This window comes from Emydura macquarii, unplaced genomic scaffold, assembly GCF_026122565.2.
Source record: "Emydura macquarii macquarii isolate MOO-44397 ecotype Brisbane River unplaced genomic scaffold, CSIRO-AGI_Emac_v2 contig_3390, whole genome shotgun sequence".
Classification (NCBI taxonomy): domain Eukaryota; kingdom Metazoa; phylum Chordata; order Testudines; family Chelidae; genus Emydura; species Emydura macquarii.
Genome location: NW_027133527.1, coordinates 261,537 through 285,324, shown reverse-complemented (window position 1 = coordinate 285,324; position 23,788 = coordinate 261,537). Strand labels below are relative to the sequence as shown.

Sequence of the window (23,788 nt, the reverse complement as noted above, 5' to 3'; positions counted from 1 at the left end):
AAACTTGGAAGAGCACAAGAAACCATCTGGGATAGAGTCATCTTTAGAACCATATTCTCCCTGTTTTCCAGCATTACCCTTACCATGTCTTGTGGGTGATGAAGGCACATAAGTACCTTTCGTCACAGCAGCACCGTATGTTTGTGCTACTAGTGGCCGGTCATGTGATGCAGATTCTAAAATTTCATTGGCTGGCTCCATACTGCCATCTAGCCTATTGAGCAGAGAGAGAGATTAGATGAGCAGAAGTGGTTCAAGTAATTATCGCCAATACAACTGTAGCCGATATGCCCACAGGACAATTGTGCAAGACCTCCACATTAGGCATGTAAGAGCTCATACATGTGTAATATTTAAGATATTTTATTATTTCTCAATCTCCAATGCCACACATCACTTGCATAGTGACTGAGAGGTGTCAACCTTCCAGAGAATTGTAGGGAAAGCATTTGGTGAACTGCACTTCTCATACAAACATTAAAGACAAATCATCCAAATGATGCCAAAGGCATAACCAGGTCTAATGACTGAAAGCTGAGGCTAGATAAATTCAGACTAGAAATATGGTGCAAAATTTTATTTTTAAACGAGGATCAACCAGTAGAATAATTCATATAAGGAATATGATGGATTATCCACATCGTCAAGACTTTAAAAAAAAAAAAAAATCCAGTCATGATTTAAATAAGATATGCTCTAGCCCAAAAAGACTGTATAGCCCTGATGCAAAAATTATTGGGTGAAGTTCTACAGTCTGTGTTATGTAAGTGGTCAGATTACGTGATCATGACGGTGCCCTGAAGGCCTTAAAATTTTTTCTTTTTTAAAATCTCTGAATCCTTGCTATACTATCAGCCCTGATCGCTCTTGAACCAATCTACAGTAATACTACTAAATAAGCCATGGGGCTAGCCTACTGACAAGTCATTTTACAAGTAAGCCCATCCGGTGATATTACATATCAATGCACGAGCCAATTTCTGTATTTGTAAAATGGGGATAATGATGATTCCCCACCTTTGGAAAGTTCTCTCATCCATGAAGTGTGTTAGGTGTCACATGTTTCATATTCTTGTCAAAGTAACTGAACTACCAGCTGAGTGGCAGGAGATTGGAATATAGGCTAACAGCAGACTGATTCTTGACTGAAAATCAGACAGCATTAAGTTTCTGCTGCAAAAATTATGCTTAATATAACAGTTAAGAAGGAAAAAGCATGGAAATTCTAAAGGTTACTCACTCATGCAACCGGTCTTGAAAATATCAATAGAAAAACGAGCTCTAAGATTTGAGTTCAGCAAGTGGAAATAAGTTAAGAGATTTTTGTCAGTCCAATTATATTAGAAAAATGAATGTGACAAACACACAGGTAGGATCTAGTCTGGACTTACTTGTGCTGTTTCATTAGTGTGCACTCTCCTCCTTCCTGGGGGTCCAGGTTGTACATATAGAGATACCCATCAGAAGCTCCAACAAGTAAACGAGGAATCTTCTGGATTCTAGAAGAGATAAAGAGAGGAAACTGAAGATCAAGTTTTAGGAATGTGACCATTTTATATCAGCATAAAATAGTGGTTTCTAAGTGATCACTTTCCATTCACTTGCTCCCTTCTCTACTGCTCATAAGCTAAATATGCAGGGCTCCCATGATGACCAAAATTAACCTTGGCATAAAACTACCACTGGCATTAAAGGGAGCCATCTGTGTAGGTCTTGTGCACATCAATGAACTCTCACTTGGAGGCAGTGTTTAATGGCTAAAGGGGACAAGGAATCAGCAGACACAGCTCTGCTACTCACTTGCTGTGGCACCCAGTTTCACCATGCAACATGGTGATATAATTCCCTACCACACAGGCATGAGGTAAGGCTTATTTAATGTCTGTAGAGAGCTCTGAGATCAGATGAAGTATTATTAAATGTAAAATAAAAACTGTAACTGAGTAGATTTGCACAAATTTATTAATTCCCCACAAAACACATTTAATACTGCACAATATGTTTAAAATAGTTTAAAAATGATTCATGAATGCTATACTTTTACCCAAATTTAGGAGCTTGTCTTAGGCAGGTGCCAAATCTGGGGTCTGCAATTACCTTTAAAGTCTTCTATATTGGATACTCAGGACTGTCTAACACAACAACTTAATACCAAATGCACTAGCACCTCATTCAGCACTAAGGGGGAATGAATATTGTAGGTCTGAGTCAGTTTTTAAACACCCTTTCTTCACCAAGAAGGATTTCTGGAAGCTCACAAAATCCTCTTTAAGAAGCAATTAATGCCACAATAATCCTTGAAGAAACATTATGCCTTCTGTTGCAACTGGGCTATGAGAAATTAGTTTTCACACACTTCTTGAGCCTGAGGAAGCTTGGAAATGGTTACCAAATGACAATCCAACCCTTGATGTGTTCTATACGTTACTCATTTTGCTATAGGTGAGATGTGTGACTTGACAAGCCAGACAAGCTTGGAACATTATCTACACTGTCAGCACTTCCTTTGCTTGATACTGGCAGCCCACCATGTGCAGAAGAAACCCTCAGCTCCTTACTCACGTGGCAAGAGCACAGATGTTTTTGTGTCCACAGAATGGCAGGCGGACTGTAGCAAAGGCTCTGCCTTGGTTAAACATTTCCGTGACCTGAGAGGGCAGATAGCTTGTGGAGGCCAACAGCACTTTTCCAAAGTAACCTGTCCAGGTCGTGGGTTCTTCCTGAGGTCTAAGGTTCAGGAGGAAGAGAGAGAAAAGTTGAATTCTATTGGGTACTTTGACATTAAAAACAACCTGCAAAGAGAGGAGGATTGTTGGTGGTCTTTTTACTTTATGATGCATAAAGGCTCTTTTCCTTAGAAATAACACTACTGGTAAGACTGGTATTCCCTATTTTTGTTGGACTTCTCATGGGAAGTTGCATGTACTCTAAGCGCTCTTAGCCCTTTATTGAAGGGGTAACATGTTAAACTTAACATTTTTTCTATTTATAAATTGCATTAAAATGCAAAAACAAAAGTTTAAGCAACCTGAATATAAAAAGTCACTTCCATTCTCAATCAAGTTTTATTCTCATTCATCTAGTGTCATAATCCAACTACTATCCATAGAGTCCCTCAGAGACAACAGTAAACAACTTCTGAATTTCTAATATAAAGATCAATTTTTCTGCATGAAAACCCTTTTTAGAACTCCTTTATGCATCAAGAAACAGCAGACAGGGCACAAACCCAAATTCCCTTTGCAGGTCACCTTTGAAATGATAATCTAACTCTCTCTCTAGTATGCTCCATGGTCTCACCCACACAAATGATAAGTGTTTTAAGTTGCAGCCTTTTATGATACTGCATGCATCTGAATGTCAGTACTATGATGCATGCAGTTGGGGAAGAGGATTGACTTAGTATAGTAAAAGGCACATATGTAATTAAAAACATGTACATGCCCCACATTCTTCTCCTAAGGACATTCTAACTTCTCTTCAGCAAAAATACCTTTTCTATTTACAGAGACCTGTATTTCAGCAGCTGAATTCAGTCAGCTGATCCACAATTGTCTTACTATGCCCTTAGCAGTAAGGGGTTTTTCAAAAGAAAGAAGTGTCCAAGCTCCTGAGAATTCATCCAGATGGTCAAAAAAAAAAAGTCTGTTTCTTGAACAAATCTAGAGCATCTCTGAAACTTACTTTTCTTTCACAGTCTCGAGTTTGAAAATGTGCACAGTCTCTGTGTTACTGGACGCAGAGAGAAACATACCATCCATGCTGAAGGCCAATGAGCAGATGCTCACACACCTAGAAAAGAAAGTAACTGCATACATTTCTACATACTAGTGTTGTGCTAACAGGGAAATGGAGAAAAGTTATCATTAAGTCAAATAGAGCTCGAGTCGCCATTAAAATGGGAATATTAGTTCCCCACACTAGTATATAGGAGTTTTTGTCACTGAATATCTTCAGCCCTTTTAAATCATCTTTAAACTAAGTGCATTGCACAGACCAGGAAAAACTCTGGAAATGTTGCAGACAGGTAGCAAAAGACAGCTTCCTTGTTCAGTCTCGTATTAGAGACTTACAGATCACTCACATCTAAACCAAGGTCTCCAAAGGAGTTGCATAATCAGACTTAAGGCCTGTGTGCACTGCCCTCTGAGAGTCAGAAAAGGGAAAACATTTCTAGAGAGAACATTCTGAACTCTTTTTGCTGACATTTCCTGATTCAGTTAAGAATAGACAGAATCTCAGGCTTCTGAGTTTGGACTTCCCATTATCCACTCGACTTCAACTGAGACATCGGTTCAGCTCCCTAGCTATCTACCATAGATGGGAATCAGAGGGCATCGGAGTCCAAATTCAGTCTACCCATCTCTATATAAAGCCCAATGCCACTGCATGGCTAAGTATCACAGAAAGTGCAGTACTATACCATATAGTGACTTATTGGAATCAAAGTGGTTAGAGATTTGGAGAAGTGTGAAAACTAGCTGAGTATCAGCTATTTACATGTTGTTTTTCAATCATGAAATCGGAGGGTGCTCCAAATGTGAACTTGATGGCTTTCATGAAGTGTGTTTGGTAGTCTCAAGAGATGCCAAGGACTGAACGGATCATGGAGACCAAACACTTGAATAGGTATTGAAAAGAACGGATTCTAGTGTTTTATACCATAGATTAGTGCAGCCACACATAGTACCATAATTATACCAGACACTTTACAGTAATTGACCTGTATCAAATACCTGCACCAATGAATTTCTAATCTAAAGGCAAGAGCAAGTACAATACTGAATGGCAATCTTAGGAAAGGAGGGAGCCTAGTATACATTCAATTGGAAGCCATTCAAGGCAGAGAGGGTGGTATGAAAGAGAGCAAGAGTGGGTGAAGAATATGTGATGCTGGCAGACCAGATGCCAGTTCATGCCACGGGTCTCCATGTCTCAACTGAGCAATGAAAAATACATGGCTGGAATCACTCTGGCTCACCTGTGTGTTAAATATTGTTCAAATAGGCATTATAAGAATGTTTAGTATTTAGACTTTATTGAATGCTTGTGGAGCTGCTGCACGCACTAATCTCACTTATAACATCTGTATCCATACTGTACGGTAATATTTGAGCAGTTCTCTTGTGAAATCTGAGACTCCATAAATCACCAGACAAGAGATTAATTAGTGCAACAGCTGATCTTCAACAGAAGGTATTATGTCCTTCCCAACAGGAAATGTCCATTAATACCAAACTAACTATTGTGCGATGTTAAAGAGGACAAAAGAAGTTTGTTGTTCTCTCTCTCTCTCTCTCTCTCCCCCCGGTGAAGATGAGTCATTCAAGTGGATTCCTCCCATAAACTGAGTTTGCAGCTCAGAGAACATGGCAGGAAGCCCTCAAACAAAAGGAAATAGGTACCCCTATGCAGCTTGGACTCAGGAAGGCAAGGTTTTTCCAGGCATAGGCAAGCGATCCTCAGATGCTTAACCTGGGTTAGCCCCTAAAAGGACATACAGAACTTTCTGATTATAGAAACATCTATTAGCTTTTGAAACTTAAGATTTTATACACACAAATGAGTTACATTTACCAGCTTTAACTTTGTAAAATAACTCTGATTTCCTTTTCCTATTTAATAATTCTTTATATAGATTATTATAGGATTGGCTACAAGTGTTGTCTTTGGTGTGAGATATAATGCTTACCCAAGGTCAGTTGCACAAGTGGTCCTTTGGGACTGGGAGTAACCTGAATATGGCAGTGATTCCTGGTGTAAGGGACCATCTATCACAGAGGTATGCTCACCTGGGTGGCAAGACAGATTGGCGTACCCAAGGGGACTGTATGTGACTCCATGTTAAAGCTGTTATAGTGCCTGAGTTTACAGTTGATAATTGGTTGGTGAAATCTAAGTATAGAACTCTCAACTAATTTGGGGTTTGTGTCCTGTTTCCTAACAGTCTGCCCTGAGGTTGGTACTCATGCTCTTGAGTCACTGTAAGCAGCATTACACACAATGAGGGAGAATTCAGGAGACAAGCTTGAGTAGTCTATAGGGAGGGGTCGTTGGAGCAATGAGTAAAGAGATGCAGGCAGAAGTGGAGTAATTAGTGCTTTGAAGAGATACTTGGACTTAACATGGGGAGGGGGGATGTCTGTTCAGGGATCTGGGGCTGGAAAGAGATGGTCAGATCAAAGAGAAACAAAACAATCCTCCCATTTAAATACACAGAGACAGGGAAAGGGCAGAGTATAGGAAGGTTAGAGGAGAAGATTACAACAGTCAAAAAAGAAAGTTATCAGAGTATGGCAAGTATCTTAATACTGACCAAGGGACAAATTTTGGAAACCTTGGTCTGAAAGGCACAGTGTGAAAGGGAAAAGGGAAGAATGGAAGAGGTCACCAAGATTGAGCCTGGGCAATTGAAAGAGTGGCTTCATCTTAATTGGGTTTGTATCTGCCACAACTGCTACATAGAATTCAGCTTCCATCTAGTCCCTGTGGATATTCTCAGTTTAAAATGGACACAGGAAAGCAAAAACTAATTTATGAAAAATGCTCATTAATACAATTAAAATCTAAAGGACCCTTTGACATCTATAGTGAATGCTTTATGTTTACACTCAGTTTCAGAAAAAAGTGTACTTCTAATGTTGAGAAGTAAGGGAAGTCAAAATTTATTTTGAAGGTTTTGGAAGTCTACCAGAGCCTTCAATGAATGCCAGGTTAAGTATAAGACTTTGTTTGTCATTGCTGTAAAAGACAGACTATATATACACAACTGATAAGCATTTTTAGTTAGAAGCTTCTGGTGACATTGGCGAACAAAAAACCCTGCTTGAATATCTTTGAGCTAATAATATATTAATACTTTATTATAATGTACATTTGTTATGTAGGTGGAGAAGTCTGAGGAAAGGAATTGCTCCTTAAAGTTCCCTGCTTCTGACCTCTTGATGAAACTGCATAAAGCAGATTGTCACCTGTTCATAATTAATGGCATCTGAAAATTGAGTGAGATTTAAGTACAATATAAAAATTACATTGCATCAGCAGTGACATTACCAATCAAAGCTATGAAATTAAGATTCTGCAGTTTATGAAAACATGTATAGATCTCAAAATTAAGACTTTCAATTAAAGCCAGATTCCAGTAAGACTTCCATCACTGTTCACTTATGTTAACCCCTGAAGGCCTACCAAGTACATCTGGAAAGAGTTCAGATCCATCCTTAATATTCTAAAAATCATAAAAGGTATCACAGATTAGGGATGGAAGGGACCTCAGGAGGTCATCTAGTCCAACCTTCTGTTCAAAGCAGGACCAACTCCATCTAAATTATCCCCAGCCAGGGCTTTATCAAGCTGGGCCTAAAAAACCTCTGAGGATAGAGAATCCACCTCCTCTCTGGGTAACTCATTCCAGGGCTTCACCACCCTCCTAGTGAAAAAGATTTCCCCCACTGCAACTTGAGACTATCGCTCCTTGTTCTGTCACCTGCCACTACTGAGAACAGCCAACCTCCATCCTTCCCCCTCCCCTCTTAGGTAGTTGAAGGCCCCTATCAAATCCTTCCCACACTCTTCTCTTCTGCAGACTAAACAAGCCCAGTTCTCTCAGCCTCTCCTCATAAGTCATGTGCTCTATCCCCTAATCATTTTCATTGCCCTCCGCTGGACTCTCTCCAATTTGTCCATACCCTTCTTGTATTGAGGGGCCCAAAACTGGACACAATACTCCAAATGTGGCCTCACCAGTGACGAATAGAGAGGAATCATCATTTTCCTTGATCTACTGGCAACGCTCCTACTAGTGCAGCCCAATATCCTGGTAGCCTTCTTGGCAACAAGGGCACATTGCATAAAAACCACCACCCTCATTCTTCAAAATAAAAAACTCCCAAGTGATCAATTTACACATCCTCTGAAAGAATGTTCGGATGACAGCAGAGATACGTAGTAGAAGGGATGTATACTTAAAGTTCAGTGTGACTGCTCTTCCCACCCTAAGATTTAGTTCACTTTGCACTAGTTTAGTATTAACACTCAGCAATGTCTCTTCATAATAGGGAGTAGTTGCAGTCCAGTAACAAATTATTGTGAAGTGAAAGAGTACTGTTTTTCCTAAAGGCAGTAATGCAGCACCACACAAAAAGAGATCACCAGGTGCATGGGTTAAGCATCCAGAAATGTTTAACTTTTTTAATACTAAAAAAATACTAATTTGAATACTAATAAAAGGAAAAACTTAAAGCAGCTCTTCATCAGCTATGTATTGAACATGCACATTGCAGAAAAGAGTTAGGTGAAAATACGTTCTCCCTAAATGGGAGAACAGTTTGGGATGCTTTATAATGAAGTAAATAGAACAACATGTATGCCAATTTTTCAAAAGCATACTTCAAGATTTCTGTTTTGCTCCCTTGCATGCTCTATATTGCAAGTCTGTCGCATACTCTCTCTATTGCCTCAAGCTTTTAAAATAAGTTTTTCTCCTTTAGAAGTCAGGCCTTCGCTTCCTTTCCTCGTTGCAAGGCCTTTGGGGGGCTTGATACATCATTAGAAGCTGTAAGAGCAAGACATTTTGTGTTTCCCATTTCCTTTGCTCAACAGGAGAACACCTGGCCCAATCTGAATTTGTTGTATGCTCCAGTCTATTCTGATTGAGTTGGTAAGGAGCAGGGGCAAGAGATTAGTTAGAAATCATCCTAAAAGTCAGGACAGCCTAAAAATTGTAGTTGCAAGGAAGAAGAATGCCAACTCTAGCATCTCTTGATGGACTAGCCAACAATCAGCAAAACTGTCAGTGTTTAATACTAATCTAACTCTCTAAATATGGCTCAGCAGTCCAATGACTGAACTCAGTTTTGGACACAAACACCAGCATTAAATCTCTAAAGCTCTTCAGTAGTTCAGGCATCAGAACTAAACCTCACAATTCTTCAGTACAGGAAAGATTTCTTTCCTAACACCAGCTTCATTACCCCCTCACAAGCTGTAGTGCTATACCTGGCCTGGCTGGTTATGTATTGATACAGAGTGCCAGTGTGCTGGAGTGTCTTAGACTGGGAATGTTTCAGAGGTCTGCAAAGGGGGCAGGCTGTTGGTCAAGTCAAAAAGAGCTGCAGAGTACCATATTCTCTCTTTTGCTGTCTCAAAAACCTGGCCTGTAACTTTAAGGGATCCAGGCTCGATTGTAGTGAAGCATACACTTTACTTCAGTTACTATGACTCATGGCTATACAAAAGGTGAACTACAGAATACACTGGAAATCTACCGCAAGGAACGAGCTTCAGAGAATGAGCTTTTTTGAACTTCACCTCTTCACTCCCCTTCGGAATTCAAAGAGTTTCTGTCCCTCTGGAATGGAAAATACTCGGATCACTGTCCCCTATGAAGAAAAAAACCAAGCCTCATTCCTCAATTTAAATACTTGCTTTGTGGTTCTCACTCTAGTTAGCGTGCACAACGATCAGAGTTCCATCACAAGCAATTCATACTTTGCAATTCTTGTCACAATTGCTGCACACCAGGTAAGAGGCACCCAACACAGAACAGTCACATTTATCCTTAGGATTTATTTTTAGATGGTGGGAAAAGCAGAGAGAGGATGGGCTTAATAGCTGACCTACAAAGTTAAAGAGAAGGAGTTATGCATCATGGAGGAGCCTTTTCCCTTTCTGAGAATACTTAATAGTTTTTCTTTTCCTCGTGGAAAGGAAATGCAATTAGCACTACCATGTAGGCATGACATTGCCTGATAAGGATAGAGAAAATGGTATGCACTTCAGTTCAGTTCTGAGAGTGTAATATTCCAATCTAAAACAAAATGAGATGAGCCAGTGCTGATTTGTGCAATTCAGACAGAAGTTTTCTGCCTGTGCCAGATATAGGCTAGTCACTTCTCTTTATTCCACTACAACTTTTACTGTCTTGTTTCTGTTTTATGATTCTACTTTCCTAGCAATATGCAAGACAGCTAACCTCCAATAAATATACTTCATCACTGATGGGAGAATGTCAGATGTAATTTAGTTATTTAAAAAGCCTTGTTACCAAATATTTCACAGGATGGAAACTGTATACACTAATATCAGTATCTCCTAATTCAGAGTTTTAATGATACCACCAACCTCCTTTTTGGTACTTGTGAAACATGCTGAAACATTACAAAGTAAGGTTCACTCTGGTCCATATAGTTATAATTAAATCAACACTTACCTTTTCGGATGCTGTGGCAAGTTTAGTGCCGCTTGCATCAAAGGCCAATGCAGCCAACGGACTATCATGAGCTGGGATCATATTAGCAGCTCTCTGCATGAATAAGCCAATAAAATATAGAATTTAGTACAGTACAGACAAAAAACCCAAAACAAAACAAAAACACACATTTACAACTCAGGGCTAGATTTTTTAGGAGAACCCAAACTAATGTACATTATCTGTTTTAGCCTTGGTAATATACTGAAACGTACAGCTTCACTAAAACATTAACACCACCATTCATAACAAATGATTGACAGCACAAAAGATACCTTAAACAAGATTGAAATATTTTTCCTTATTTTGTATCTATAATACTCAACACTAAGCACTGGTCACAAATGTAGCATTACTCCTGTACTGTGTTCCGCTGCCTTCTGTCCAGCTTCAGTAACAGACCAACTACAGTAAAAGACCTTCTCTCACAATCATGATCTCAAGTAATTTGAGTTTCCATTAACTCCTCTTTGAGCCTATTAAGCCAAATCTCAAAAAAGCCCATTTTTAGAGGTTCCAGTAGCATTGACAAGGACTCTTACCAGATTGATGGTGTCAAAGACTTGCACCTCTCCAATGGTCGCACTTCCTGGGTATGCCAAATAGCAGTTGTCATTGTTTATTGACAACGCACACAAGCCTGTGAAGGATAAGCAAAGAAAAGGATTAAAGAAGCAGAGGCCAAAACTCACCCATCAGAGGTTTTTAGTTCTATATTCATTTTGAGCTACAAAAATATCAAAACTTAACTCAAAGCCAGTGTCCTCAGAAAGGTTTGACTTAAACGGGATAGGGGCTGGACAATCTTAAAGCCAACTGCCACCACTTTTAAAAAGTGACATATGATTGTAAGACAGAAATAGTAATATGAAAGATACAGAAACTGTGATGAAGAGCCAGGAATTTCCTGGGTTCACAGTTGATGATACCTAAAACATTCTCTTTATGGATGCATTTTGCTTGTTGCAATGAAAATTCTGGTGACATCTTGCTCATATGGTTTCTCCACTGTTCAGTTATGATCAAGTCTGAGTAATATCCCTAGGAAATTTTTCATCAATCCAGGAAAATAAGATACTGAATAAAAACAGTTTCACATAGAATAGCAGAGAGTTTCCCATTTGTGACTGAATGAATGCAAAGAAATTCTCAAAAAAACATCTAGTGTCACTGGGCAAGCTCAGTGCCCTTTGAAACTGCTACTTCAGGGTTTAACAGCTAACCCCCACTTTTAAGTGGGACTAAAGATGCCATTAATGAGAGTTCTACACAATTTTCTGTAAGGAACATGGAATTGCACACAATGAAAGAGATATACATTCCATGTGTTTCTTAAACTGAATATGCCCCTAAATAGATATTCACCTGCAGGGTTGGGCGGTGTCTCCCTGATTGTATGCAGCACCTTCATGTCTCGTATGTTATGTATGTACAGAGACTCTTCTAGGCATACTATCAGCCTCTAGAGAAGGGGGGGAAGAGGAAAATAAAAAAGACTAAATTAAATATATTAAAATAATTTGTATATTTCTTACAGATTACCACAACCTAACTGTGTCCAAAATGTATTAAGCAATTTCCAAACAGAGGCGAACAGTCCTTGTCCAATTCAGTGCTAACCATTTCTGAGTTGACTGGAAGAATTAACAGTAAGCTGAGTCAACATACACCTCTTTATAAGATTGGTCTACACTGAAAAGTTATAGGGGCACACCTACATCAACCAGGGGTGTAAAAGAACGACACCCCTGGCTGATTTATCTACAGCAACATAACCCTAAGTGTAGGTGCAGCTATGTTGACAGAGGAGAGCTTCTGTTGATATACCTAATTTTGTTGGGGGAGTTGGTGTTCCTACACAGACAGAAGACCCTGTTCTGTTGGTGTAGTATGTATCTACACTACGGGACTATGCTGGTATAGTCTCTGTAGTGTCGATATATTCTGAGGCTCAGCAATATCCAACAATTGAGTTACCTGTACTGACTTCTTTCAACCACACCCTGGTACTTATGATATATTGTTTAACTAGTACAGTCCTCAAACCTTCAAAGACTCACACAACTTCTGCAATATATCCCATATAGAAAGCATTAAGTTTAGGGAACTCCTACGTAGTTCTTTAATCAATTATTGAGAAGGAAGCCCTGGGGGATGGCTCACAAGAATGTTCATACTCAGCAGAATTTCACACAAATTAAGATGTTAATTACATATAGCCTTCCAGGGCTGGGAGCAGGGAAGTTTAAATTAGCAGTTTCAAACTGTTTTTTGCCACCAGAGGGAAATAGTAGTTGGCAGTTCAAAACCCCTCAGCCTGTCAAGAGACATCTCTACACCCAAACATTATTACTTACCTGTCTATTGAGTTTGACAGCCAGGATTGTATTGGAATAGCTGTAGTTGCAAATCTCAGTCCCCTTCTTAAAGTGGCAGACTTTCAGCTTGCGTGGGGCTTTAAGGCTAACTATGGCCACCAAGCTACTGGAGAACAGCCTCTCCACAATGCACACATCTTCTGTGTCAGCTATAGTTACAAAGGGGAAACAGAAGAAAGAAATTCCCTGTTAGAGAAAAAGTAGCCTATTGACCACACAAAAGATTGAAAGCCAATGCAACAAAAAGCAAGCACAATCTTCATTTGTGAACACAACTTCACACAGTGAATTTTGATTTACAAAGCCCCTTCTTCAGATGCCATAGATTTTACATGTGTGTAAAATGTGAGGGGTTTTTAAAAATGGGTTTAACTGTTATTTGCATAGATGATATTATTAACAGGATACTGAATAGCTGCATCAAAATCCATAACAGGAAAGGATCTTACATTGTGTGGCATATAATGAAATAAACAGATGATTATATAGATAAATGCTAGATAAATTAAGTACCCCTGTGCGTGTGAAAAGCTGTAGTATGCCGTGTAACCTGGAGTTTATGCACAGATCAGAAGAGAGAGAAAAACTATTGTACTCAAGGCATTTGGTAAATTGGTTGTTCTGAAACTGTTACATAATTGTAAGATACTAAATAAGGCACTGGCTGTATCACCTCATCTGACAAGCCCCTAAAGCACCTTTATACAGGAATCATTTCACCCATTGCTGAAGCATAGCAACAGCACACAAGCCACACTACTCACCCATTTTTCATAGGACATACAACCATAATGACAGACTGAAATTTAAAGAGGAGTTTTGGTAATCATCGCAACTGGAATTTGTGCAAGACACCAAGGGCAGACTATGGTCAGGACAGCTGGCAGAAAGAAAGCACCCCCAACAGCATAATACCACAGTAAGGTGACAGGCGATAAGGATAACATGTCAGAGTGCAAGGATCACCAGCACTTCCAGTGGCACTCTAGTTTTCCTCAGAGGGCTTGCATCTGAAAACCAACCAGGCATGATCTCAAACAGCTTGTAAGAACAGACATGGGAGCATTCTGAGCCGGGCCTGAGCATTGAGATAAACCAATGAGCCACAGAAAGCAGTGATTCCTTTTCCCCTGCTGGATCAATAGTGGCATTTTTTAGGACAGCCGGCTGTATATATGTATTTAATGTTAAAGTGGAAAGAAGAAATGAAGCTGTTAAGTGTCAGAAGATAACAGGAAAGGGCTTATCAGATGCCTACAGCAGTTCTAGAGATGTAAATAAATATCTGCTAAAAGCCTGATGTTCCATTATAGACTCAGTCAAGACAAGCTCCTTGAGCCTTCCTGCCTCAATCCATTATTGTAAATCTACCATTTCAAAATCAATATTTGGATTAGTGCAATGCTGATGTTTTGCCAAACAGGAAAACTGCCAGAAAGGACTTTTTCTGAGGGCTTCAGATGCATCTGTTGGCTCACTCAAGCAACTGATATCCTTCTCATTGGCAAAGCCAGAAGTTCCCTAAAAGACTGTATTTATCTGTTCAATCTGTCTAGCATATGAACACATCCAATATCCTGCACACCTGTTCAGGATGAGTGAATTTTTAGCCAATTCACCTAGCAAATATTTTTCAATTTTTACCTGAAATATTTAGAGGTCCACAAGTATGATGTGTACATACTCCTTACCACAAGAAATAGTCTCAATACCCAAATGTGCTATAGGAAGAGTTTATACCAAGTATTTTCATTATTAAATGCAACCTTAATAGATGAAGAATCCTTACATTTTAATCAGAATTTCAGATCAACTAGAGCACCAGGAGTGGTATTTAACTTGTTAATTGCCTTGTAACAATTCAAACATGTTTACACAGAAAAACTTCCGCCCAAAGTATTTGAGACAAATATAAAAATAATTTGCTTAAAGCAGCCTTGCAAAAGTCTATTCACCCACTTTTCTGGGCCAAGTAGTCGGGTATGTGTTATCTGTGTTTTGTTTGTTTTTTTTAAAACCATACACAGGGGGAATGGGTGATTAATTTTTCAACATGTGAAGAACAAGCAAGTAGTTTTTGTGCCTGGGCTAATAAATTTCTTCAATCATGATTTAAAGCAGTCATTCTCAACCTTCTTGACACCAGGGGAAACTTTTAAGAAAAAAAGTTAGACCAATCATTTATTATGTCAATTTTTCACAATTCCAAAAACGATTAAATCTAAAGTGGTAATGATGAATTAGACTTTAAAGCACAGAGGTCACTGCTTAATGTGATCAATTTGGTGGAAGTAGTAATTGACAGTACAAGTTATACTCTTAAGATGTACTGCCATGTCATCCCAGAGTGCTTCATAGTAACTATAGCATTTTTACGACAGGAGGACCAGAAAGAGACTACTTCTTCAGGGGGTTCTGTTCCCTTCTCCCCTCTGGTGAAGAATGAATCTGCTCCTCCTCCTCCTGCACCCAGCCCTCCTCTGGCACCTGAAGGCCTGGAATGGGAGGTGCTGAGAGGTTCCCACTGGACCTGCCACTCTCCCAATCCTGGGAGTGGGGTTTAAGAACTTCTAGGCAGCGCAAAAGAAGGGTTGTTTTCAGGTGCAAAGGTACATGTGGACGTGGCATTGTGTATAACTCATATGGGGTTTAAGGGAAAGAGCATATGTGATCATGGTCAAGAAGGAACTGACTGGAACTTCCGGCAGACAGCAGATGCAACAACCATTAGGGGGACCAGCTTACATGCTACCCAACTCCATGTGATCTCAAAAGGTCAAAAAACCTTGAGCTAGGGCAATTATTTCAGTCTCACAGTAAACAGCTAAAAGACTGGAGTGAGAATCGCTGCACACATGGTAATTTATACAGAAAGGAAGATTTTGTGATGGGTTTTAACGGAATTAATCACTTTAAATATTCAGGGTGAACCTCAGTTCCTAGTCTATATTCCTTTGCATTTCTCCTCACAAGTGATACAATCCCTTCACTGCTGCCAAGTCACATGTGCTTACTACTGAACATCCATTCAAATAACTGTCAAGCTACATAGTACAAGATATGTCTGGCTGAACTGGATTAGCAGTATTTTTAGATGCACTGGGTAGATTGCTCAGTAATGAAGCAGTTAATCCCATCCACCCTCTTAATCTTTTCTATTCCTTGCTATTTTACCTTACACAAACACAGAAAAATACAGGCCCAGAACACAAATAAGGTACCAAGCGCTTTAGCATAATCAAAATTCTACAAGAACTACAAACTTTGAATCAAATACTGGACAAACAAATTAGCAAGTTGATTTGTGTCACAAAATCTGTTTGAGAAACACAGGAACAATAAGCAGAATGGTACCATAAATTGATCTGTTCAACTGAAGGGGTTGCAGTGAAGCGGGAGAGCGTGAAGAAAAAGGCATCCATGGTAGGGTTACAGCATCATAACCAGCAGAATGTAACATCTCAGACAAGAGCCGGTTAAAACCATCTAGGACTTTAATCATCTGTATTTCTATTGCATCTTTCATCCAAGGACATCAAAACACATTACAATCATTCACTAAGCCTAACATCTCCAGTATTCAGAGGGGTAAACCGAGCTACAGAGGTTATGTGATTTACATGAAGCCACAGGACAAGTCAGTGCTGGGAGCCATGAATGGACCCCGGGGGGGGGGGAGGAAGAGACACACGACCAGCGGTGACTCCCAGTTCCCCTCATCTAATCAGAAGATGTATACTAGTAAGTAGTGTACTTCATTTAGTGATCTACTTAAGAGTTTGCACAGTTTAATTCTACAGTAGAAAAATACAATGGGTACCAACAGAGTATGAATAGCACAGCATGTACACAACACTGACTCTGTCCAACTTCTGTACTAGAGAAACCACAAAATGCATTTCTGTAGGGTTGAACTACACTGTGCACAGGGAGTCATTATGTAGAAGTAAAATTAAGATTTTGTTAAATCTGTTGCCAAGTCACTAATTATTTTCCCTCCAGTTATTTAGCAAGTAATTACACATATACAATGGAAATATTTTGATTTATTCTTTACTTCTCTATTCAGGAATTGCATGCTCCATGGGTGGAGGTCAAGTCAGGCTGGCTCACAGCAGCTCAACAAGCTATCGCCTTTTCTTTTAAAAAAAGCTGTTAACTTGCACTGTATGCTTTACATCTCTAGCCTTTACGTTCTCAGAAGAAAACTTTCAAAATGTGAACAGAGAGAGTATAACTAATGTACACAGTCTAAAGCAATTCCAAGATGTGCTGGGAAGCGCTGTGGTCCACAGGATAGGGCAGTGTCCTAGGAGTCAGGAGATCTGGATTCTGTGGGAGTTCTGCTGTGTGACCTGGGGTAAGTCACTTTATACCTCTCTGTTTCTAACATCCTTGGTCTGTCTTGTCTATTCAGATTGTGAGCTTTTGGGGAAAGTGACTATCTTATGTATTTGTACAGTGCCTATCACAATGGGGCACCCATTTCCACTGATGTCTCTAGGTAGTACAGGAATATAAATTATTTAGTGTTAACTTTTTGTCTTAATGGTATGTGAACTCTGAACTCTATTACTAATTTAAATGTTAACATTATTAGCTGACGTCACTGCCTACAAAGCATGCAGCAAAGAATGCTCCTATTATGAAAATCTGTACAATCTAGCATAAGTGGTATCTCAATGGAGCCTACAAATGTATCCTTTTTAAAGTATCCAATTCAGCTCCAGACTGTTGGGAATAGGATGGCGGTGGAGAGAAGGGGATTGGAAGGATGCAGACATTTCATTGCTTTTGGTGAGGAAACCAGAAGCTATTGAGAAGCAAGATCTTGCAGTATTCTCTTTTTACAACTTTTCCCTGTAGCAAAGACATTGGGATGCAAAATGAGGCTATTAATTTAAAAACTAAATAGAGTAAAGGATATGCTAACTGTGGTCACCTATCCTAAAGGTCAGGAAAAATGAAGACCCCATGAGATCTCCAAATAAGTCACATCGCATTATGCAGTGACTGATTACAGCAGCCAGAAAACCAATACCTCCTTAGAGCAATCCAACTGTTTCATATACATGTGATATTTCACAATAAAATTAATTAAAGCACCAGTCTCATAACATTCAAGCCAGCATTTTGGAAAACGGTGAGATCTGGCTTAGTCTGCCAGCCAGTCTAAAAAAAGTCCAAAAAAAAAAAAAAAACCAACAGAAAAGGACACTTACTGCATTCATAGATCTGCTCCAATTTGTCTACAGAAGAAAAGGAGAAGAATTTGTAACCTGACTTACTGCCAACAGCTAGGGACCTGAAAAGAGACATCAGATTAGTCCGTTAGGAACAGAAACTGAATAGACTAGAATACAGCAAATTTCAAAACTGACATCTTGTGATCAGATCAACAGGAACAGTGGTTAAGAAGCTTGATAGAAAAATTAACAGGAGACATGCAATACTCAGTTTTCTGAACAGAGAGAAAACTAGATGATTTCAGCATTTGCCCTAATTGTGAAATCATGTTTCAGATATTTAACAGGGCATACCAAAGACTCTTTCCTACAAATTTTCTGCCAGTTTTTCCACCTGAGAAGTTATGGAATGTCAACTGTGGTCTTCCCTGGTTTTGCTGGAGACTCATTGGGGTCTCAGAGTTGTTAGCTCTGAACATTTCAACACCCATACCATCCTGTATCTTCAAACAAAGGCTTTCTTTCTCCAAAATGCTTGTCACTGATGTTAAACAGATGTTAACAAGAGCAGAACAAAAAGTTTTAAACAATTTGACTTAAGCCCTTTGCTCCTTCCCTGTGCTCAGTTTTCATTCTTAGCTCATAATGTATTTCATTATTTTTCTAGAGTCTTCAAGAACAAAACTTGAATTTTTAATGTAAAGAATCCACAGCAGAAAAACCTTTGAAGATTCATCTTTCAGTTCTTCATATACACCATAAAACAACAGAAGACGACCTGCCCAGTTCCCCACTGCCCCATTTCAAATTACTTAAAAATTGCCAGAAAGACTGGAAGTGGCCAGTTAAAATAATTTTACATAAATATCCCACTACCCTTATAATTCATACATTTGGTTAACAATGTGAACATGTGGCAATTCAGTTTGTACATTCCAGTAACCTAACCTCTGACCCACAAGCCATATAAACTCTTTGGACAGATATATCAACAAGACTTGAAAAAGTCACCTCAACTATAAGCCCAAAGACTGAGCCTATTAGCCCAGGTGAAGAATACCTCTGTCACCATCACTTTAAGCCTACAGGTCCTAGAAGTTTAAATGAATAATATACTTCATTATGTTTAATTGTAATACATTAACAATTAACTTTATCATTAACATTATTTTAAATGCAATTTACTATGTCTCTTGCTCTTATTATACATCCCTTTCCTGATTTCAAAAGCAAGCCATATTTAAGTTACAAGGGTCCTAAAAAAAGTTAGACACCAGCCCTGAAGTTTCAAAAGGAGCCATTTTTAACTCCTCTGAGCTCTTAAACTATTAAACAAATTTACTTCCATCTTCATAGAAACTTAAACCCACAGTGGAAGTGATGTAATTTCAGTTAAAAAAAATCTTTTAAAGTAGAAAAACATGTTAATTAAACCAAAAAACTGCCAAAAAAACTGTCACTACCAACACCTTTAACAGCTTTGTATTTAAGCAGTCAGGGAGAGGCAGCAGTAGTAAATCTCTCCAGAATCAACATTCTTATTAAGTCAGATACCTTTAATAGAGATACAAGGTGAATGTAAAAAGTTTAATTTCTTTTTGTTGCCATTGTTGATGAAAACACCCACAAACACACTAAATTTACTTTTGACAAAACTGAAAATACATTGGACAAAGAGCAGATTGCATCAGATAAGTTTATGAGATTTCTTTAATTTTACTGTCTACAAATCTTAGAAGGGTGAGTCACTGAATGTTTGTCTGGATTCCATGAAGGCATTTCAGAAGAAGCTCATATTTAATATGCAATACCCTAGTAACTTTCTATATTATATTTATGCATTTTAAATGGACACTATAGCAGATGGCTGTATCACCATTCTATTGACAGGGCTACAGAAACCAGAAAGTGTAGTTCTACTTTCGCTTTCATTTGGATTACCCGTAGTTTTCTCTTTTAAAAATAAATGGCTTTAAATGCTATAGAAGTATACAAAACACACAACGATCCACTTTTCCAAACTGACACGGATTTCATGAACATCATGGTTACGGGAGTTCAGCCAAAAACTTGTGGGTAGGTAACATATGGAGTGGTAAAATCAACAAAAAAAAATAGTCAGAGCCAGAAGGACACCATAGAGCTGCCCTCCCATCACCAGGTGGGGACCTGGAACAGATGATTGTTTTATTGTATCTTTCTGGGTCCACAGTTCGCAGGAAAAGTCACTAAGGGCTTGTCTATATGGGAAAGTTTCACAAGTAAGTCTGGTATAACTCCCTGTGTGGATGTTCTGGATACATCTATATAGGAAAAAATCACCCATGGCAGCGAGTCGCAGAACCTGGGTCAACTAACTCAGGGCTTGTCTTCACTACGGCGCTAAATGGGCACCACTGCCATCGATTTAGCGGGTTTGGTGAAGACACGTTCAGTTGATGGGAGAGCGCTTTCCCATCGACTCTTGTAATCCACCTAAATGAAAGGCGGAAGCTATGTCAACGGAGAGTGTCTCCCCTCGACATAGCATAGTGAAGATACCACAGCAAGGTGATGTAAGGTTTGTCTACTTAAGTTACATTACATAACAGCTAAACTTAGCAGTGTAGATGCCCAGTCTCCAGCCCAAGCCCAGGCTTTAAAACCTGGTAATGGGGAGGGAGGGAAGGATCTTGGAGCCTGGTCTCAAGCCCAAGCCTGAACTTCTGCACTGCTATTTTTATCCCCATAACATGAGCCCAAGTCATCAGACCTGAGCGCCGAAACTCGCTGCAACAGGGTTTTTCTTCTTGTTTTTTGAAGTGTAGAAATACCCTCTTATTCCAGAGCACGAGTGACTTTTTCAGCTAAGCTCAAAAACATCCAAAGTGACAAAATAAACAAGAAAAAGGCCCTCTCATAATGGAATAAGAATGTCTGCATGGGGAATTACAATGGTATAACTACTGGTTTAAAGTCCATTAGGAAAAAATAGTCTCAAAAAGCAATCTGCTAAACAAAGCTTCCTATGCTTAAAAAAGTTCCTGTAGCAGCCAATTAAACATTTCAAGTACAACTGCACAGGAAAAAATATTGAGGTGGGGAGCTCTATCACATTGCTATTTTCTGTTTTCTTCACTTGCAAGTCACAAGAAGCTAACAAGTCTACAAATATCATCCTGAAGGCAAAATCATCATGAAACAAAGATTTTTCTTTTAAATACAAGTTGATATGATTTAAAAACAAACTCAGGGGACATTTATTAGAAAAAATTTTAGTGTTAAGGAGGGGAAAGAGTAAAGTTTTTTGGCCTGTCCACTTGGACAACATATTTTAACTTACAAAAAGTTAGATATTAGTCCTTTAAAACTGCAAAAGAAAGAGGTGATGAAATAATTTCTAGTTTCTTATCCTTTGACTTGATTTATCTAGTGGCTGGTAGAAAAAGTGGTGTACTTAGTATTTAGTGAAAAAAATGTGCATATTCTGTATTCCGAGCTGTATAAGGTACACAATATGATGCCCCAAAGGAAGCTGCAGAAACACATTTTGTTTGAGACAATACAACAGGAAGTTTATAATTTACTTAAAACATGCTTGAGACTATTTTCCCTTCATATTACTAGTTACACTCCCCCTAAATCCCTTGTTGCAAGTCTACTGTTTCCCCACACTATTCTCAATGCAATACAGCAGCCAAGTTCAGTTTCCTACTCTTTCAGAAGGTCCCAAAGCAGTATTTCCACTCATTTTATAGAGCCACGCCAGAGAATCACCACTCCCTTCACAATCTCAGTGGATTTTCCACACTTAGCCATACATGCTGAAAAGAGATAAAGAGACTTGAGGCTGCTGCAAGGAAAAGATTTCTTACTGTTCATTTATAAATCTACCAAAGAACAAGTCATTAAAAAATAGCTTTTCTCACTCTCCCAACCCCAGGTCATTTCCTCTTACTTCCCAAGATAAACTCCTCCCTTCTCAATGCTAGATTTCCCCCATAACTCTAATCTCTCAGCCATTTACAACAGCCCAATTCTTCTTTCCATAATTCATATCACCTCTGCTTCCTCTTGTTAACCATATTTAAACTGAAGATACTAAACTTCAGACATGCTTCCCAATGTTATTTTTTTTATATGTATGGATTTATTTCTCTCTATCACATCAACCACCACTTTCTGTGAATGTATATTACAAACCCAGAACAGTGCTCCACAACTAAGGAGACATACACATACACAAAGCTGAAAAATTAAGTGACAATGGTCAAATAATTTGAGAGATAAGTTTGGTGCGAAGTGTATTATTTCTCTCTAGAACTCAAAACAGACGAGAAATAAGTAAGATTTTTAATGAACAGGTTCTTAAGAAAAAGGGGATGCCCATGCTCTTTGAGAAGAATAAGACACTGAAGGGAGCATGTGCTAGTAAAGTATCTCTGAAAATTATTACATGTTATTTCATCATCACAGAGAGAGGGTTAAGGAGCCCACGAAAGCTTATGCCTGCTGAAATTAAATTTGTTAGTCTTAAAAGTGCTACAGAACTCTCATTGTTTTCACTTGAAAATGCAACCACAATGTTTTGCAGAGCCAAGCCTCTACCTCTTTGGAATCCCATCCCTCAATCTCCCCAAAACACCACCTTTTCCTAGAGAACAGAGAAAGTGAACAAGGGCTGACAACCCAGGGAGACCAAAAGGGAGGCACATATCTCAGAGAGAACAACTAGAAGGTGAGGGTAACCACATCACAGACCTGGCAAACTTGGTGTTATTAAGAGGGGGCACTTGCCAAACACCTCTACTTAGATGTTACCCTTCAAGACTGCATATGACAACCTGGGTATTCTGCCCGCACCTGTCACAGAGTTACTGCATAACCATGAAAAAAGGCATTAAGCCGCTCCGTGCCTCAGTTTCCTCAGCTGCAAAACGAGACTGTTACTGACCCAGCTCTGACCAGCCTTGTGATCTCCGGACCAAAAGCCCATGCAGAAATAGTATTTTAGGCGTGGGGGAAAACGAAGAGAGACTCCAACCCGAATTGGGGGACTGAGGAGCTCACGAGAAGGGCCACTCCAGCTGCCCCGTCCGATGGGGGAGAAGGGCTGGCTAGGGAGGGGGCACACTGCAGCGTTGCCTCCCACCTGGGGAGGCGCTGTGGGCGGAACATCCCCGCGGGGAGCGGAGCGAGGCCGGCCACGCCCCTCTCGACCCCCAAAGGAACGAGGAACAGGCTGCCCCGCCCCCTTCCCCAGCCGCCCTCCCCCCACCTCCAGGTCACGCCCACTACCGACTACACCCCCACGCTGCCCCCCTCCCCCACCGGCCGCTCAGTCACTGCGCCCCCCTTACGTGTTGTCCTGGTTGAAGTTGGCGAAGAGCAGCTGGCCGGAGCCGGCTTCCCCACTCTGGCTGGCCAGGTTCATGGCGCCTCCCTGGGCGGCGGGACCCCCGGCCGGCGGGGAGCTTGCGGGCGCGGGCTCAGCCTCTGCGGCTCGGGCCCCCGCTCGGCTCCGACCACCCCCTCATCATCCCTTCCAGCGCCTTGTTTACGCTCCGGTGGTAGCCGGAGTCTCAAGGCGCCTGCGCCATCCCGCCCCCCTGCCCATAAACCCTCAACCTGCACAGGCGCTGTCGGGGCACAGAGGCAGCCCGGCCACCGTACTTTGGTGCGCATGCGTCTGTGTGCCGGTGGGGGGGTCTCGCTCACACTAGAAAACGGCGCATGCGCTGTTGTGGCTAGGGCGCCTAGTAGCTCGCTGAAGCTAAGTGGGGTCTAGCTCGGTCAGTGGGTGGATGGGAGACCTGGCGCGTTGTCGTTTGTACTAGGGGAGTTGCTTCCCTCAGACTCTGTCAGTAATGGGGGCATTTTACTCCTGTTTCTCTATTCTCTAATGCTGGGTGGGTATGTGTCCCAATCACCAATGCACCGTGTCCTGCTGGGTGGGTATGTGTCCTAGTCACCAATGCACTGTGTCCTGCTGGGTG

General features: G+C 40.2%; 1 protein-coding gene across 1 annotated transcript in view; it reads right to left on the bottom strand.

Annotated features, from left to right (window-relative positions):
- The window catches only part of WIPI2 (WD repeat domain, phosphoinositide interacting 2), a 29,661-nt gene extending 6,296 nt beyond the window's left edge, over positions 1 to 23,365 (bottom strand). Inside the window, exons 1-11 of the mRNA XM_067534359.1 lie at positions 23,153 to 23,365; positions 17,850 to 17,932; positions 12,607 to 12,776; positions 11,615 to 11,711; positions 10,792 to 10,889; positions 10,211 to 10,303; positions 9,310 to 9,380; positions 3,685 to 3,792; positions 2,563 to 2,727; positions 1,392 to 1,499; positions 84 to 214 (exon numbers count right to left, since the gene is read on the bottom strand). Of these exons, the coding sequence (XP_067390460.1) occupies positions 84 to 214; positions 1,392 to 1,499; positions 2,563 to 2,727; positions 3,685 to 3,792; positions 9,310 to 9,380; positions 10,211 to 10,303; positions 10,792 to 10,889; positions 11,615 to 11,711; positions 12,607 to 12,776; positions 17,850 to 17,932; positions 23,153 to 23,226 (1,198 nt within the window). The 5' untranslated portion in view covers positions 23,227 to 23,365. The remainder of the gene's footprint in view (positions 1 to 83; positions 215 to 1,391; positions 1,500 to 2,562; positions 2,728 to 3,684; positions 3,793 to 9,309; positions 9,381 to 10,210; positions 10,304 to 10,791; positions 10,890 to 11,614; positions 11,712 to 12,606; positions 12,777 to 17,849; positions 17,933 to 23,152) is intronic.
- Between the last annotated feature and the right edge of the window lie 423 nt (positions 23,366 to 23,788).